The following is an 18,700-nucleotide window of genomic DNA, read 5'->3' as shown; positions in this document are numbered from 1 at the left end:
GGCGTGAGTTTCTTTCAGATCCTAAAATACATTGGCAGAGTGTGTTTTATCTTCCTTCTGAAATCATGGTGGGTTTTCGTGTAAAGTGTGCTCAGCCCGTACCTGACACATTGCTTGAAATCAGCTCGCCTTGATCATTTTTTTCCTAGTATTCCTGCAGCGATATGGCTGGAAATTCATAAGGCATCTGAGCCGGTTTTTTAGCCCTGTTGGGCGAGCGACGGAACTTAACTGACTGCAGGCTGATGCTTCTCTTGGAAATCATGCAGCGTGATGTCCACACCTCCAGGCAACTACAGCCCTCTCTCCTCGCTGCTGCTTTTTCACAACTCTTCTCTCCTTCCCCTGCTTGCTGCTTATCAGCACACACAAGACGTACACCTCACGCTCATTCAGTGCACACCCACCCTCCATTATCAGCATCGTTACCTGCTGACTGGCACAAGCGCCAGTCACTGGTGCAGTACTGGATGTTGCACAGATTGTTACCCAGATGCGGCGTGTATATTGTTCAGTCCTTAGTTTATTATAAATAATTACATGTAGTTTTTCCATGGAGCCAGTTAAGCCAGATTTACATAATACCAAGGCTGCCTTAACGGTGATTCCACCAGGAGCCTCTTTTTTTCCTCCATTCTACATTTCAAATCTCAGTTTTGAAGGTTCTTTTTCACCCCTACTTTCTCCATTATGCCATTGCCTTCCTCTGTTTTTCCTTTGTTGGCTCTTTCTTTCTCTAGCCCTAGGTCAAACGATGAAGATGAAAATGTTTTCTTGATTATATATAAGGTAACATAAATGCTTAGAACACATTTTTAGAATAACATTTCAAGATGCTGCACAGCAGCCGCAATGCTCTACAACAGAGCTTGAAGACATTAACAAAGCCACTAGCAAAGGCGGGGCCTATTGGTTATGCCAATGATGCGTGGCTGCAGAAACACATGCTGTGCATACTTCTGCCATCTAGTGTTGTGCTCAGATGTGTGCAATCCGTTTTTCTTCGAAAAATCATTCTCAAGTCACAAGGTAGAACGACTCTACCTCTTGCTTGCTTGTTTTTAGGTCGAGGACCGAGGCTGTGCATGCGCAGTTCAGTCCGAAGATTTAATGTTTCTTAGAATAGGGCTTGAACCCACCCCTCTTCTCCATTGGCTGGCCAGCCATTGTAGGAGAGGGGCGTTACTCTGTTCAAGCCCCGTCTTTTTCCGATTCGGGGGGGCGTCTTTTTTAGCTTCTTTCATGTTTTCTTTCTCTCCTCTTCCCATTGGCTGGAATTTTACCTTCCAGCCAATGGGAAGAGGAGAGAAAGAAAACCACGCCCCCGAATCAGAAAATGACGTTGCTTTCTCCGAGGCATTCCTGCCTCGCCTCGGAGAAACAAGGTTGGTGTTATGGCGTGGTGCCTTAGCTGCTGTCACCATTTTTCTTGTTATTTTCACCCAATGCTTGTTTTAAATGTATTTAACACATTTCTAGGTTGTTTGGTGCTGTGCTTGTTTGGTAGTCCATACAATTGTTTTGGGCTTCTTTTCTCAGAGAATTGTGCGTGTTTTTTTATTTCAGACGTAACAACTAGATCCCGGGGAGGAGAAGGAGAGGGGTGGGAGCCGCCATCGCCACCGCGAGTCTGTGTTGAAAAAAAAAGAAAATAATGTGACAGTCCCCAGCCTTCGGGCCTCGGAGGACGATACCAATAAAAGAGCATTTCCGTTAGTTTTTTTCTAATCTGTGTCCCCTGGAGCTGGGCTGCCATGGCTTTTGAGAGCCTGTTCTCCAGCCCCCCCCAACCCCGCGCTAGACAAGCGCAGCCACGGCTCTGAGCGCGATGTAGTGGAGGACAAAAGGTCGAGTAACATTCTTCTATCTGCTTTTAATGTGTGTGGGGACCGAGGGGGAGGGTAGAGGAAGATCTCCCATGTTTATGACTGCAAACGCAAGATTCACTAGAAAAAAAGATGAACGCCCAACCTTTTTTTAATCCTGTAGTTTGAGGGTGGGTGTCTATAGGTATAAATGTCTGTATCAGTTTATACTGTAATAGTAAGAGTGCATGCATGAAGAGTGCCACAAAAAACCCTCATCGGAAATCACTGTTCCCAAGCAGACGTCCGTTCATTAATCCATCATCCCTTTCCCCTGGCCTACTTAAGAAAGATCTCGCTGTACATTGACAGTGCTGCTAAATGAGCACCGAATAGGAAAACTTTAGGAAATAAAGTTAATTCGGTGTAGTGAAATAATATTTCACTGGGCATATATGCCTGTAGGGATGTTATTTAGACCTTACGTTACAACCACCACATCCCCCCCTCAGTTCTGCTTATTTTTATAATGGGGGTATTCAAATTATCTAATTGTACTTTCGTTGTCGACATCTTCACCCCACAAGGCAAAAACGTAAAGCTCACCATCGTTTCATAATAAAAAAGAATCAGTTCCCTATTTATAAAAACAAAAAAAAATAGCAATCTTTAAAGTTGACTGAGCTGTTGCTTGTGGCCCCCTTACATGCCACTTTTAGTTGTTGGTGTCCTCCAGAATGGCTATATCTATTATCAGTTTCGTGAATGTGCTGAGGTCTAGTTCATATACTTCCATATATTAAAGAGTTCTCATTTTTCTAAGACTCGCAAGCCTGCTTTGATAATAGGCATCCATTATTTATAATCAACGTAATGGCAGATTTTGAAGCCAGAGTCAGATGCCTTAAACACAAATTAACTTCCAGTTGAGCAGGGGTCATTTATTTTATTAAGAAAGAAGTGGAAAGCTAAAAACAAGCATATTTAGTTTAAACACATATTTTTTCTTCTAACCTGACACCTTTGGTTGGTTTGTATTCGTAGCCCGGATAAAACATGCCATTGGCTTTACACAGTCACACTGTTGAGCAGCTGCCTTTGATATGAGATAACAAATGCGCAAAATGATAACCCAGTCCTGCCCTCTATTGACAAAGCATAAAAAAACTTGAAGACCACCCATATAGAGATGTATTTTGGGCTCAGTCTGTCTGAGCGCATGCTGTAGTTACAGACACCTTCCAGCTCAGAAGAGTAGCATCTTGACTTCTGACACAGTGCTCTAGTTGTACCTCATAGAAACAGTCTTGCATGCAACCCTTTAATGTGTGCTTCATGTTTTTGTTTTTTTTAAACTCACCCTCCATGCGTGCCACTGCACTGTTTTTTAAATATTTTTTTTACTTCTAATCCTTCATTTGTGTGTGTGTGTGGCGCTGTGTGTGTGGGGCGCTGTGTGTGTGGGGCTCTGTGTGTGTGTGTATGTGGCTCTGTGTGTGTGTGTCTGTGTGTGTGTGTGTGTGGCTCTGTGTGTATGTGTGTGTGGGGCTCTGTGTGTGTGTGTCGGAGGCTCTGTGTGTGTGTGTTTTGGGGGCTCTGTGTGTTTGTGTGGGGCTCTGTGTGTGTGTGGGGGGGCTCTCTGTGTGTGTGTGTCTCTCTGTGTGTGTGGGGGGGCTCTGTGTGTGTGTGCGTGGGGGCTCTGTGTGTGTGGGGGGCTCTGTGTGTGTGGGGCTCTGTGTGTGTGTGTGTGTGTGTGTGGCTGTGTGTGTGTGTGTGTGTGGCTCTCTGTGTGTGGCTCTGTGTCCGCAAATACTCTCTACTACTCTCTAATGCTCACCTTTTGCCATTGAATACCATTTATTTATGTTTTTAAAAAAAAATGTCATGAGCAATGCCAATAGCTCTACCTTTAATAATGTCAAGACCATTGCATTGTAAATGCTTGTTTTTTTCCCCACCATCAGTTTCGGGTGTGTGCAATTGTGCGGATTGACTCTGTCGCAGTGATCGTTTTCGATTTTCTTGTGCTCTATTGTTTATGATTGCGTTTGCCGCTTTTCACTCATTTCAGATTGACGTTTCCAGTTACCGCTCAGGACAGTATGCCGGTGGACTCGGCTCCTGGTAGGGTCTCACTCTTCGGGTCTCCCTTTCCCTCCGCGCGGTCCTCTCTCAACATATCTTGTCTGGGATGGAAGGGGCGCCCTTTCGATGCTGCCCTCGGTGTCATGCGAAGTAGCCCTAGGCCAATCTCCGCCAGGTCTGCAATCTCTGTCCCGCTCCCGAGCAAGACGAGGCCTCTTACGACGCGCATCACTCCTTCAGTCGAAGAAGACTCTTCGAGACCGCCCGGCCCGTTGACTCCAGATGTTGCTTAGAAGCACAGAAGATACCCCAGGCCTCTTTGGCCCCCAGGACCTCGAGTGGGAACATCACCCCAAGCCCTCAGCCGCTGACAAGTAAGCTTTCTCGCGTGAAGAAAGTTCCAGTTCCGACCTCGAGATTGAAAACCTCCAGCAGGCTCAACAGTTTGCGAATACAAAATACAAAGCGTCCCCTTCAGACCCTGTCTATATTAGAAGCCAACTCCCATCAGACTCCCTAGTGGGTCATATGGCTCTTAAGAGGGAGAGTGCTCAGGGCACTGGCGATGCTTCTCCGCCGGACAAAGAGAGTAAAAGGATAGATGCGGTTGATAAACAAGTTGTGGCGCAGTCTGCCAATCGCGGGTGCATTGCCAAATCCATTGGTTCACTCTATAGGTATGGCCAGGCCCACTGGGACGAAATGGAGGAGCCCCTCCAACACCTCCCAGAGGAGTACTGTAAAAGGGTGTGTGAGTTGGTCACGGACGGCAACTTTCTAACACAACCATCAGGTGCGTCCTTGATGTTGTTGATACTGCTGCTCAGGGGGTTAACTCCAGTCTGCTCCACGGCAGGCATGCCTGGCTCCTTTGTCTCAGGCTATAAGCCAGACATTCAACAGCTCTCCTCAGCCTGCCCTTCAATGGGGAACATCTCTTTGGGCATCAGGTTGGTGAGATGCTACCGAAACAGTGGAAGCCATGGGTGCCTTACAGACCTCTTCCTCACAAGGGTCCTTACAAGACCACCTCACCTGAAACCTCATCATCTTTCCAACCTCTGCCTGCCCAACCAACTTCCACCAGGTCTACTCCAGGGAAGCCTATGGTGGCAATAGCTTCAAAGGTAGAGGTAAAGGTGTCTCTCCCAAAGAAGCCTCCCAGGCCAAGCATTGACCTGCCAGTCACGCAAAACTTGTTGGGTGACGGCTGCAGATGCTCTTCCCAGCTTGGCAACATGTCAGTGAGTTTTAAACATCATCCAACACAGTTCCTGCCTAGAACTCACCTCCACATCTTCCCAACATACCATCCTGCAGACACACCCTCTCCCCAGAACATCAACGTCTGCTCCAGGAAGAAGTCCACGTGCTCCTCCTCAAAGTGGCCATAGCGCCTCTGGCACACCTACAGGGCTCGGGTATATTCCCTCTACTTCCTCTTTCCAAAGAAGGACAGATCTTTCAGGCCCATTTTCGACATTTGTTGTTCGAATATGGGATGTTTACCATAAAATAATTCTTAACAATGTGCCTTAAGCACACAAACGTTACTTTTTAGCAAACACACTCTTTTAGAAAATATATTGCCACAGTAAAGAGACGCGGCTCCTACCTCTTTATACTTGTATGAATAAAATATTAGCAAGTCAAAAATAATTTTAGTATAACCACGCGTGCATGTATGTTAAGATTTGTTTTAATGAACACAAACCTCGGCTGGTGGGTAAAATTCCATGAAAAGAAGCTACAAAGTGTATTAAAATGAATAAAACAAATTCCTACTACGATCTTTCTTCTTTCCCAAAAAACTTACATTTATGAATCTTTTCACACAACACTTGGACCAAATGAATAAATTACATTCTGCTCCAATAAATGTGAGGCACATGCCATCCAGTGTGTCTTATTAAATAGGAAAACTGTGTGTCTCACAGTTGCATCCACGAACAGTTCGCGAAACCGTAGTCCTGGAAGCTCCAGACTGATCGTCGGGGCAAAAAGGCATATCCGCTTTGTTGCTTTGCACCACAGTTAAATTAAAATACACCTTCATAGTTTGTACATATACGTGATTTCCTAGCTTAACAAAGGTGCAGATGTGTTAATTTGTTGTGTGATTGTTATTTATATTTCGTTCTCCTAACAGCTACCATGGCAAACAGAATTATGGTCCAATAATACCACCGAAGTTCTAGTGACATCGCAACCCACAAGACTGATGGATGAGTGGGTTGTAAATCTTAACTGAGCCGTTAGATGGCGCTGTTGGACCATCATACATGTCATCCTTAATGTATTCTTTAATGTTTAATTCAGTCCTTTTAGTATGGAAAAACACCTTTTTTTCAAAAAGAGAATTCTTTATTGAAATACTGTGCTATACCAATTGACAGTAGTCTGTAGTCTAAGACATATTTACAAAGGTAACTTATGTAAATCAGGAGATATTTTATTGAACAGTTTTGTTTGCAGCATACGAAGCGCATTTTTCTGAGAAAGAGAAATGACTTGAAACTTCTCTCTGCAATGTTCGTCTAACATTTTGGCACTGATCGCATCACTATGTTCTGGTTTTATTTGTATTCAAGGGAAGAATGTTGCCTAAAAAAGTCCAGCGATTAACAATGGCAGCCTGTTTTAAAGTTTGCACTGTTTAAATACATTATCACGCTGAGAAACTAATGTGTTAAGACAAACCAAAATGCATCGAAATGTTGTAATTTCTGAAAATTAAGAAAATAATTCACTTATCATCCATGAGATTTGTGGGCTTTGAAACCACTGCTATTGTGCCGCAGTTTACGTTTTGCCATCTTCACCCCCTGGCAATGGGGTCATATTGTTTTCGTGGCAATCTAGAGCTGTTTACTGCTGCCTAGCATTGTCCAGCTGATTCAATTGCCTTATTTCTGGGACCTCACATTGTACCAGAGCAGCCATGATTGCTTTTCTAGCCAAGCTGCAGTTACAGGACAACCGCAAGCGGTCATTGTGGTGAATGATGCATTCCTTGGTGCAGCACTGCTGCCTAGATGTCAGTGCCAGGGCCGCACATAAATTCAACAACCTGTTTTCAGGATTCTTTTCAGATGAGACAGTGACTTGATTCATCCCCAGGTAATAATTGCCTGATATGATGTTCTAAAAAGGAAGTGAATTTAGAAGGGATAATCCAGGTTCTCTAGAAGTCGAATTCCTGAAGCGATACAGGTCCTGAATAATCCTCAATATTGTCATTGGAATCCTTGGCCTATAGGGTCTGATTCACAAATCTGAACTTCACTGCTCTAATCTTACACATATATTTCAGCTTCATTTCCAATATTTCAGGAATTCTCAATTTGAACAGTGCTCCCAGGCAGCTGCGACTGTCACAGATCCCCAGTGAACCCACCTGCCTGCCCATTAAGCACACATAAATGTAATTCTGAAGGGCGTTTGCACTTGGTAACTGCAGCCAGTTTAAGCACTAATTTGAAGTACGATATTACATATTTCTGGAGGATTCTCACTAGTTTCTGATTACATATTGGCCATGATGAGACTGCAAACTCCCAAAAGAAGGATACGTTCTCACAACTGAAGAAGACAGCCGAGGGTGCCCATTTTTCCTCTGAAAAGACTCCTGATAGAGGTATGTCCCTAATGGTTTCAACAGAGAGAGGCTTTTTGGCATAAGAATGTACCAATCGCTTTCTAAAAAGCAAGAAAAACGTATAAAGCAGTGTAGTAAAACTAAAAAAAAAGTATTTTAGCACTGGAGTTGAGAAGCCTCTGTCCCTTGCAGACTTACTAGAAGGAGACTGTTCTGAAGTAACTGCATTATGCTCTTAGTGCTAAAGATTTTAGACATTTGCTTTTAAGGGTTTTTCAGCAACAGCGAATCAAGTAGTTAAAAGAACTTTTATAAAAACGGAGCCCTTTCCCACGGGTTCCTCAGAGTTGGCCACTGAAGTGTCATCTGTTGCTCCTGCCCCTTCAACATCAAGATCCTCCTAATCACAGCCAAAGAGGATTAATATGTGACTGTTTTAAGGCTCCATTTGTGGCCCCCACATCAGAGCCCATTGCAGACGTTTAAGCTTCCTCAGCCTAGTATGTTTCTTCTACTATTTGTCCCTTAAGAAACGCAGCCTCTTCGACTTTGAACATTTCTGCCTTATCCTCTGTATTGAAACTTACAATGTTTCCCTTGACTATCCTCCGCCATTCAGTCTCAGTGACTCCCTTTATCTGATCATCTCCTTCACTAGATTTGTAAACATGTAAAGGATTCGGAGTATTACCACAGATTATCTGTCACCCCTGCAGAAAAAAGCATGTTTGTAAAAGTTGGAGGAGCATTAATTTATCCTGAAGTATTTGGAAGTCTCACGGGAATAGTTGCAGAACATGAGGCATTTCTAATCCCAGCTTCTACTGCTCAACAAGTAATTGTATGTGGACCCTAAAATGATGCAGAATAGGCCTAAACGATTTGACTTTTTTCCCCATTTAGTACGGGCCACTGTTCAACCAATATGGTTTCGCCTCCGTCCCCATCAGATCAATCATCTATTTTTTCATAGCCAATACATTATCAGAATTTGTTAGGAAAAAAGAAAATCTCCCAAGTGTCGGGCGCCAAAGTTCTAGGCTGTTAAGAGCATGTCTCAAGGCAGTTCTACAAAGTATTTACAAGTTTATTCTCAAGACTACAGCCAGAATTTTAAGGAGGCTCTTCAGGAAAGCATGCTGGCCCTTGATATTATATCGCAGGTGTACTGCCGTGCTGTCCCCGTGGTGCATTCTTCATAGTTCTTGCATTACTAGTCTCAGTCTCAGCAGAAAATTCTAGACCTTCTGTCCTTATGAAATAAGCTCTCCAGATTTCATGGATAAGCTACTCAGTTGATGGAAACGGAGACAAAGAACCGTAACACAGAAGTATTGGATAAAGCGTAGGAATTCATAAAAAATAGTTACAGGTCTTCCAGGAGAAGCTTCATCAACCAGCTCATCCAAACTTCTAAGTGGCAAAAGTAACAACATAATCTGTCTTTTGTACAACACTGCCAGAATCAGAAATTAACAATTGACAAGGAGGACATGTGTCGTAAAATGCGCCAGGAGAACCCTGTTCAGCCTGACAGGTAGGACTGTGTTCCTTTGCCCCCATTGCTCAGCACCCAGTGAGAGGGGAAATCTTTCAAGATCTTTTAGCATGGCAGGGTATAAATAAGACATAGGAGGTAGAAATTATACTAAATGTTTAAAAGTTTAAATTTCAAAGTTTCCCTCCCAACATTCCATCTAAGAGCTTTTCAGCTGGGTGTACTGGCCCAGAAGATCTACACACAGCAGGAGAAAAGTGTACATAGAAGGAATACAGAGCCATTCTTGAACTCAAGACAGCAAACACATAAAGTTAATCATTTTTGGTCTTGCCTCATATCATTTGAAGAGTTCAGCAACGAGTGTGGATGTATGTTAAACCACACACAAGTAGTGCAGAAACAAAAGTTTGTCTTCTTCACAGTACACAGTCAGCATTCTCAGTTCAAAGTACTTCTATTTGGTTTACAACCTCCTCCCCAGGATATTTCTAAATATATAGCCACCATGACAGAAAAACAGTTTTCTTCGTCTTGGTTTTTCACAAAGATGACTTGTTGATGATGTCCAACTCTCATCAAATAATTTTGATATTTTAGGATATCTATCTGGATCTCTAGAAAATGTTATCAAATTGATGACTAGGCTTTCATCGAGTAATTCCATACTCGAAAAACTGTAGTCGATCCAAGGATAACAGTGGTGTTTTAAAAAAATAAAATAAAAAATTAAGAGAGTCTGCTAGTTTTCTGTGCTGTTTTTTTCTTTGAATGAATTGTTATTGATCAATAAGACCGATTTCATCCTTCCAAAGGATTAGGGACATCTCACTTATTGGTGCAGACAAAAGAGAATTAATAGGGCAAGATGACTCACTTCAGAGTTTGTCATTACATTGGTGATGGCAGAGACAGAAATTCATGAAAGATGAGCCTTTCCAGGAGCAGCAGAAGTATTCTTGGTCAACAAAACCTCCCCTAATAGACTCCTTATGTTGTACAGAATTATAAATATAAAGTTTTCAGCTTTCCATATAGTTCTGACTTTTAGATCTGTCGTCAAATGAACAGTGTACCAACAAACGGTGATTCTGTCATAATTTATTGATCTGTGCTATTATTACATAATTGAATGTGCAGACTATGGCCCCGAGGAGAACCTACTAGTATTTGGTTTGCTAGACTCCAGACATTTAGGGCAGTTAGCATTCCTGGTTTTATTTTTGGCCATTTGAGAAATGCAAGAAAACATTGAGCGCATTAGGTGTAAGCGTTTAAATGAGCTAATGCATATTTCAGTTTTTAAACCCGTTTTAACCGCAAGCAGTAAAAGGTTGAAAGTAGGCCCCTAAATACCACTGCAGTGCCGAAGTGGTACTTTGGTTTCGGTCTCTGTGGGCCTGTGGGGAGATCTCCTCACTTGGTGATATTGGACCTCCACGGTTCGGATATTTAGACTCTCTCAGTCTCTTATTTTTAGGTACATCAGTAATGTAGAACTTACAATAAGCATTTACGCAAAAACTTAAACAAAACTAAAATAATTATAAGCAAGACAAGATTGCATTATCATTCTTCTGGCTTGCTCGTCCCTACAGGGTTTACTACTGTATCATCACATGAGGCAGAACTCATACAAAGATCCCACGGAGATGGCCGTACAGGCCAGAAAGGATCACCTGGACCACTTTGAAAGCTGCTTCTCCATCTTCAAACTTGATGTTCCAAATGAACACATCGAGAGCTCCAGTGCAGGACCAGAAAAGCTTCGCAACTGGAAGGCTCTGCGTGTAGACTTGGTGGTCACCCCGTTTTCACAGTACCCCTTTGCTCTGCTTGGGTGGACTGGTTCAAAGGTGAGTGTGCTGTTGAGATGGAATTGGTACCATTATGTAGATGTATGCTAGGGGAAACGCTAATGCAGGTGAGAGCCATACGTTTTGAAACAACCGAGGGGAGAGAGAAGAATTTGCTCAATGGGTAGCTGAATTTCTGAAAGGTGGAGCAAAAATGAGAGGCTGTGTAAGGAAAAAATCACTTCGGATATGGGAGAGCAGAGCTCAACGCCAGGTCTTTCACATAGATCTTTCATGTAGCAGCTATGGGTGTGCAAAATTTGTGTGATTTGCTTTTGCTTAATTATGTGAAATTTTGTCAAAATGACAAAAAAATTGAAACTGGCATTTGACACTATTTTTTGAGCAGTGCTTAATTTGTAAAATATGAAGTGGAGGTGCTCAAATGTTTGTCGGAGGCCACACCTACTTTTCTCTGGCTCCACCCACTTCACCCACTGGCCCCACCCATTTACTATATTAGCTCCACCCACATTTTCAACGGGCACTGCTAAAAGTCAGAGGTAATATATATCTGGCTGATCCGAATTTCAGCAAGGGAGCCTTCCTCATAGTAAGGTTTTGATAGGAGGTTCCCTTGCCCTGTGAACATTTTGAAAAAGATTAACTAAAAAGTGCATTTAAAGCACAATTTTGGAATAAATTATCTACAATCACTAATGCATTGAAAAGGGACAATATCAGTGCTGTATGTGCTGATTTGGTGAAAGGACAATATTGGGGTAGGGTATGCCATTTTTTACAGTGTATGAGTTCTAAGGTACAACTTTTACATAGGTTAACTCCAGGACACCACTTTAAGGTGTCAGAGCACTTTCCATCATTCACACATTGCATAAATACAATCCTACGTGTGTAACTCAGTATAGAGGGAATGTTACATCAGACAAGACTACAAGGTATAGGAGTCACATGTCATCCATGATTGTCATTGTAGGCAATATAGTTTAGGAGTTCAAAGTGTGAAAAAGCGCAAATGCTGAATTCAAAACATACCAGCATTGTTAGGGGTTCTCTTCAATAAGAATTAATTTCTACCCACACTAGACCCTTTTTGCAAGAGTAGGATAATGAAAGATTAGCCCAAAAAACATATAGCTGTAATATATAACTTGCCGTTTGCATGCTGCTCTTTGATGACAGACAGACTAGTTAATAGCTTGCTGTTCTATGATGGCATTTGAACTTACAAACTGCAAGTAACAAAAGGATCTCTCCGACAGAAGCAGTAACACACTGATCTATTTTACATTACATGCCCTTTTTGATCTGCATGGTAAACGTTATTTGCAGCAGGTATATAACCCTCCCTGGCCTGTACTACCTTTCAAGCAGTCACAGGCAGCTTCCCCTAGACAAAGCTCCTGGCTGGCTCTCTCCAGGTAGACAATTAATCACAAGAGTTATCTAGACATTTTACTTTTTGCCTGAATATTACTGGAGTACAGCAACTCGGCACCAGCTACTTTTAAAACAAGAATATACTGGCAAACTGACCCCCCTACCCCAGCCCACCCCATAGTGCTACATGAAAGAGTGAAACAGATCTTCGCTGAGGTCTCTGTGTTACACCTCACCCCATCGTACCTTTGTCTCATCCCTTCCTACCCCTCACCACTGCACCACCCTTCACATTCACAAAGCGTATGCTGCTGCCTCACTTCTCTTTTATGTAGATTCACTTCCTTCTTCTTCAATCACGTACGCATAAGTGCATCATACCTCTAGCTCATTCTCCCTCTCATCTCTGCCTCACTTTTTTTCCTCTCATCTCAGCCTCAGTCGCCCCCGATCTCGACTATGCCTCAATCTCCCTCTCACCTCTGGAGAATTCTACCTCACACAATAGAGAGCTCGGTCAGTTACATCTTGAACTTGGCACCTTGTTTGAAAATCAAGCCTCACTAGTGCCTCAAACACTTATCAGTATTACAGGCTGCAATTAGATTAGAGGTAGCTCGTAGCTCCTTTACGGACAATCATAGAAAAGCCTGACACTTTGCAGATGGCAGCCTCCTCCCTTGACAGCCCGGGGCAGATACTTTCGAGCAATAGTTAAATTGTTACACAAATTTGAAAAGTATCTCAGATTTAGGGAAATAGGCAAAATTCACGTATATTTAAAGTAACAGTTCTAGAGGCTGAAAATAGAACTCACAAAAAGCAGCTCTGTCCCAGTTGTCAGAAGGGTTAACACGGTTATCAGAGATTAAACATCACAAATCAGGTAGAATCATTGCAGAGGTGAATATTGGCCTTCCCTCTGTAGAAATCCACTTGACTGACCGTCCTTATCAGTGGGGTGTGGGGAGGCAAAGCAGTGAATGCGCAGATTGCGCGCGTATTTCAATATGAGAACATTTGCGAAGTTGCGCACGCTGCTTGCCTGGCACAGCCCCAACCACCACAGATTTTATGAGCGTGCCCGGCCGGCTTGCCCTGAAAACGAAACTGAATCCTCCTGCCCTGCATCCTGTAGTACTGAGTACACTCCAGGTAGCAACTTCACAACAAATAGCCACTACTGGCACTGCCCACTGCACTCACTCAGTGCACAATGCTGGCTGGCCTGGCAACAAATAATACATGATCGTGCTGCGCATCGTGAGATGATCAAACTAGCCTGGGCCTGGGGATCAGAAACAACAAGCAGGGCCGTGACCATGAACATCAGTAAATCTGTAGGCCTCACCTGCGCAGATTTATTATTTTTTAATTCATTATGTCTGCCGCCTACCGTACTCCGCCTATCCCAGGCCATCAATCAATTAATTTAAAAAAAACTTAAGCCTGCGGCCCCCAGGCCCTGCCGTGCCTCACCTGCCTGCGCAGCTCATGATGATTATTTCGGCCGCCGCAGACGCCAGCCTACCCCCAGGCCATCTTGTCCAGGCGCGCTGCTGGTAGACCACCAATCAGGATGATTTTAAAAACCGTAAATTAATCACAGCCTAAGGGCGCCAGGCCCTGCCTCGCTTGCGCCTCGCCCTCACCTGCTGAGCAGTCCAGAGCTCAAGTGTGAGTGTCCCAACTCATGCAACTTTGAAAGACAGGCGAGTACCCTCCTAGATACTCGGTGAGGGGAGCAGTGCGGGTATGCTGGGGCGGGCCGCGGGCAGCGAAAATGCGCGTACATTCAACTGCATGCATAATCTGCGCATGCATCGCTCCCCCTCTGCCGCGCATAGCCCCAACCCCCGCAGCATAGCCCTGCCCAGTGCCCAGCCCTGCAACAACAAGTTGTGTCCCGCCCACTGGGGCCCTGACTGATCCGCGGCCGGGAAGTCTTTACTTAGAGAGAGGAAATCACTGTTAGCAGCAGGCAGGTGACGTCACGTCACCCGGTCACCGCAGTAAGTACAGTTTTTTTTTGCTGCAATCATCGAGTCAAGTTTGGCACGGCAAACACTGACAGCAGTAGTAGTAGCACACACACTCTCTGTGTGTGCCAGTGCGCACGAGTCACGACTTTGAAATATCAAATTGTAAGGCAGAACAGGTGCACTTAATCCGTGTGATAGACCCGGCCCTCATAATTAGGTGCCGGTGCTAAGCACCGGCAAGCTCCGGCTCAAATTAAGCCCTGTTTTTGAGCGAAGTCCTTGCGTCCAGTTAGGATAGGAGGATGTATTTCGTGCTAAAAAAAAATGTGTTAATAGAACACAAAAGTACTGCAAACCGCAGCTACTCGAGATCTGTCATTCGTGTTCTCATGCTTTCGCAATACATTTTTGCAGCGTATGAAATATTTGCAGTACATTTTTACTGCTGATGGTGTGTAATTATGCAATGTAACAAAACAATTACAAAAATAACACTAATTCCTCCCACTTACATTTTGCCCTGCCTTGGTACCAGCCCATGTGCCAAAGTCACCTTCAGCCACACTCCAGCATCTCATGTCGGAGCATCACAATCCTTAGCTCTCTATTATCAAATGCCTATTATCTGCAATAAAATATATAGCGAGGTTTGGGCCAGCCCCTTGCTCATGATTGGATGCCTTTCTTGTCTGTCTCAGTTCGATGTTCCTGATTTGATGACTTTACTGCCTACCCTTGGTTTTATTCACACCATTGGAGCATAACTTCTTTACCATTGCTCTGTTTGCATGAGTTTAATGCTTCCCTTACTGACATTAAGGGAGTATTTATCTTTTGCACTCCATGCGAGTAAATCACTTATTTTGCTCTCGCTGCCTCCGTGCTGCCCTTGTGTCTTTATTGCCACATACCTATCTGTCTTGACCTTGCACGTCCAGTCTTCTATTCCTTCCCTCCCCTCTCCCGCCATATGCTCTGCATTTATGTTTTTGGCTTACTGGTTTTTGCAAGGGCCCGGCAGCTGCTCACTGCTACTTGGCCACTGACTTGTCCTGATTTGCACAGCATCCCACTTTCTATATTTTTTAATTTCTCATTTGAGCGGCACCCATCTTTAAATGATTTGTTTAAAGCCCACCCCCCCAAAAAAGAAGATGGTTACCTCGCATGTGTGCACACCCACATCAGCCATCCTATAGTGAATTTTAGGTCTCGCCTATCGTTGCAGCGAGCATGCTCTGCGAGGGCTATTGCGATCAAGGAGATTTCTGAAGGGCACTTGAAGTGCCGCCCCTCTTTCTTATTGGCAAGAGTCATCATTTATGTTGAACGCTTGCTCCCTATTTGCAATGAGGCTTTTTTGTTTACGACCTGTCTCCTTGTCGGCACACCCATCCGGACTGGATTGTGTACTAGCGGCTTCACATGGTGGGCTTTATCTGGTGGGGAGGCACTTTTATGGACACACAGGGAGACTGACATGTGTGCAGCGATATCACAGAGCTTTATTCTCCGGTCCATTTGTCACACACAAGCACAGCTTTTAAGCATATGTTCTTTTTGTTTATATTCTTTCAGTGCCGTTTGCCGCTGTATAATGCTGAGCTTTTCGTGGCGCTTTGTTTCCTGATATTTTCTGTTCGGCGATATCACGGAGCTTTGTTCTCCGGTATGTTTGTCACACACGAGGATATGTTTTTAAGCATCTGTTTTTTTTGTTTATATTGTTTCAGTGCCGCTGTACAGTGATGCAACGCCGCATGTAAACACAGTCCGCTGCCGCCCTCAGTGTAGGCACACATGCAGCCTTGAACGCATTCCACCCCGCAAAATCGGAAACACGCCCGCTGCTTTGTTTATACCTTAGGTCAGTGTTTACAATCCTGCGCCTTGCTACCTCTGTGTTAGTTTCTTTTGATATGCCTGTCCGATCGCAATTAAGGACAGTTATTTCTCTAATAAAATGGTTCAGTATCTGTCACAAGCATCTTGAATGCTATGTTTACAATGGGGCCGGTGCAAGTGCACCCTACCCACCAGAGTGTGCGCATCTGCACAGTTTGCAACCTTTGGCCATTTCAAAAAGAAGATTTCGCATCAAAAGGTAGAAACTGGTGCATCCATTGTATTTATGGACGATACATTGTATCGCAGGATCCGGTGACTGGTCACTTGGAAAAACACCACAGGCCACTATCTGCCATGAGCAGTGTGCAGGCACAGAAGGCGCAGTATCACACTTCTTTTGCAAATACACATTCATGCGTGCACTAAGAGGACTATTCTGGTGGACTTCCTTACATTCTGTAATGTTAGTTAACATTGTAGGGAAGCCTATACTTGCTCGCTCTGGTTGCTGCATTTGTTACAGAAGGGGCTCTTACGCCACAGGTTCCTCCACCTCTTTCCGGGGAAGGAGATATTATTAATGACTTCCTAATAAGAGCACAGCATTGCAGTTGGAGCGTTAGAACCGTCTCACCACTGGTGGGTGCCAGTGGAAAGAAAGCGAGAAACACAGAACAAGGACATCGGACGGATTTCCGTGGAAATCCCACAGCCGAGCGAGTCTTATAGAAGACAAAAAAAAACCTGGCAAACGAAGGGGCATGGGTAATGATAATCAATAGGGGCGGGGCTAAAACGGCTGACAATCAGGATCGGGTAATGCTCAGGCCAAGCTGAGAAAAAAAAGTGGGGAATTCTGCATTTGAAACTGGACAACAATTAGAGCACACATATGAACCCTAATATTACCCCCTGGCCCCTTAACACTCATACATTCCCTGATCCCTAAAATTAGTACCCTGACACCCCAAAACCCATAACCCATACCCGCCCTGACCCCTAAAATTGTCCCTCTAGCACCCCAAAACCCATACCCGCCCTGAACCCTAAAATGTCCCCCCTTGCAACCCAAAACCCATACCCACCCTGAACCCTATAATTACCCCCCTGGTACCCCAAAACCCATACCCACCCTGAACCCTAAAATTACCCCTGCCCCCCCAAAACTCATACCCGCCCTGAACCCTAACATTACCCCTGGTACCCCAAAACCCATATCCACCCTGAACCCTAACATTTCCCCTGGCACCCCAAAACCCATACCCGCCCTGAGCCCTAAAATTACCCCGGGCACCCCAAAACTCATACCCACCTTAAACCCTAAAATTATCCCTGCCACCCCAAAACCCATACCCACCCTGAACCCTAAAATTACCCCACTGGCATCCCAAAAGCTAAACGCTATGGAGCAGATTTACAAGCCCCTTGCACCACTTTTGCAACACTTTTAACATGGGAAAAGTGACGCAAAAGTGGCCCAAGGGGCTTGTAAATCCGCCCCTACAAGCTTACACTACATTTGCATATTCGGAGGGGACTGTCCTTGAATTTTCCATGTATTTAAGTCTAAAACACCGTAACCTAGATATTCAGCCAGTAGGTAATGCTGGTGATGCTGTAGAATGCATTAAAGTTACTGGAACTTACTTAAAAACTGCTGCCTTCTCTTCTGATACTATTCAGTGGAGTCAGGCTGATCGGCAGCACTGTCGTCCTGGCATCCAGCCCTCCCGAAGGTCTCACTTTCTAGATAGGTGTGGATCAAATGTTCCTGGATTCTCCTTGCCTGGGCCTCCTCTGCTTCTTCGTCGGGCCCTTGGACGCAAAAAGAGACAGATCCATGGTCCTGTTCACCATATATCTGGTGAGCAGCGCCGTGGATGTGTATTCCATACAAGTGCACAGACAGCAGTGTGAAAGGGATGGCAGTGCAGGTGACACTTTTCCTTTGTAAAGTAATTCTTGCTGGCGTCATAGCCCAGGGTGTGCTGTCTGTGCACTTGTATGGAATATACATCCATACAAGTTCACATACAGCAAACCCTGGTCTATGATGCCAGCAGAAATTCCTATACAAAAGAAATGTGTCACCTGCACTGCCATCCCTTTCCCCCTGCTCTGCACATCTTCCCACTCCCAGCCCATGACGAGGCAGCTGGAAGTGGTGATTTGTCATTCTGAGGGGTGTGAATTTTATAAGAATGTGTGTGCCTGTCTGAGACAGCTTCCGGCACAGCACACACACACACAGCCGCACCCGAGTACTTCACACAGGTCTTTAAAAGCCCATTTACTTGGTAATGAGGCTTTGTCGTGTTTTCACCCCTACTTAGAGCCCCTGCATCTCCATTCTGCACATGGCTTTGGCTGGATGAATTAGCCCCCCCCTCCCGAAATTTGAGGGAGACGAGTTGATGTGAAGTTTAAAAGAGGTGTGAACGAGGGATTGAAGACGCAGAGTGGTGACCGTGATGGGGCAGACATTTAATGCAGTTTCCTTTTCAAATGGGTTTATTGTACAAATCTAATTTGACAGACTTGCAGACAGCAAATGCTGCTGCCTTTCCATGGCGTCTGAAAGCTTTTTTCTGGAAGTTGGGTCGACGAGCTGATCAGGTTCTTTTCTTCCTTCATGTGGTGGTGATGAGTGGGTTGCAGAGCACCTGCACTTGTCACCTCTGTAATTG

General features: G+C 44.4%; 1 protein-coding gene across 2 annotated transcripts in view; it reads left to right on the top strand.

The window, feature by feature from the left end:
• The window catches only part of POLM (DNA polymerase mu), a 183,058-nt gene that overhangs the window by 146,443 nt on the left and 17,915 nt on the right, over positions 1-18,700 (top strand). The window contains exon 10 of one of the 2 annotated variants that reach the window (XM_086943361.1): positions 10,585-10,842. The exons of the other annotated variant lie outside the window; for it this stretch is intronic. Coding sequence (XP_086799487.1) covers positions 10,585-10,842 — 258 coding nt within the window. The remainder of the gene's footprint in view (positions 1-10,584; positions 10,843-18,700) is intronic. 2 annotated transcript variants of the gene reach the window in all.

The sequence above is a fragment of the Lissotriton vulgaris genome, chromosome 11, assembly GCF_964263255.1.
Source record: "Lissotriton vulgaris chromosome 11, aLisVul1.2, whole genome shotgun sequence".
Lineage (NCBI taxonomy): Eukaryota > Metazoa > Chordata > Amphibia > Caudata > Salamandridae > Lissotriton > Lissotriton vulgaris.
Note: the sequence above shows the minus strand (reverse complement) of the source record. Positions and strands in the feature narration are given on the sequence as shown.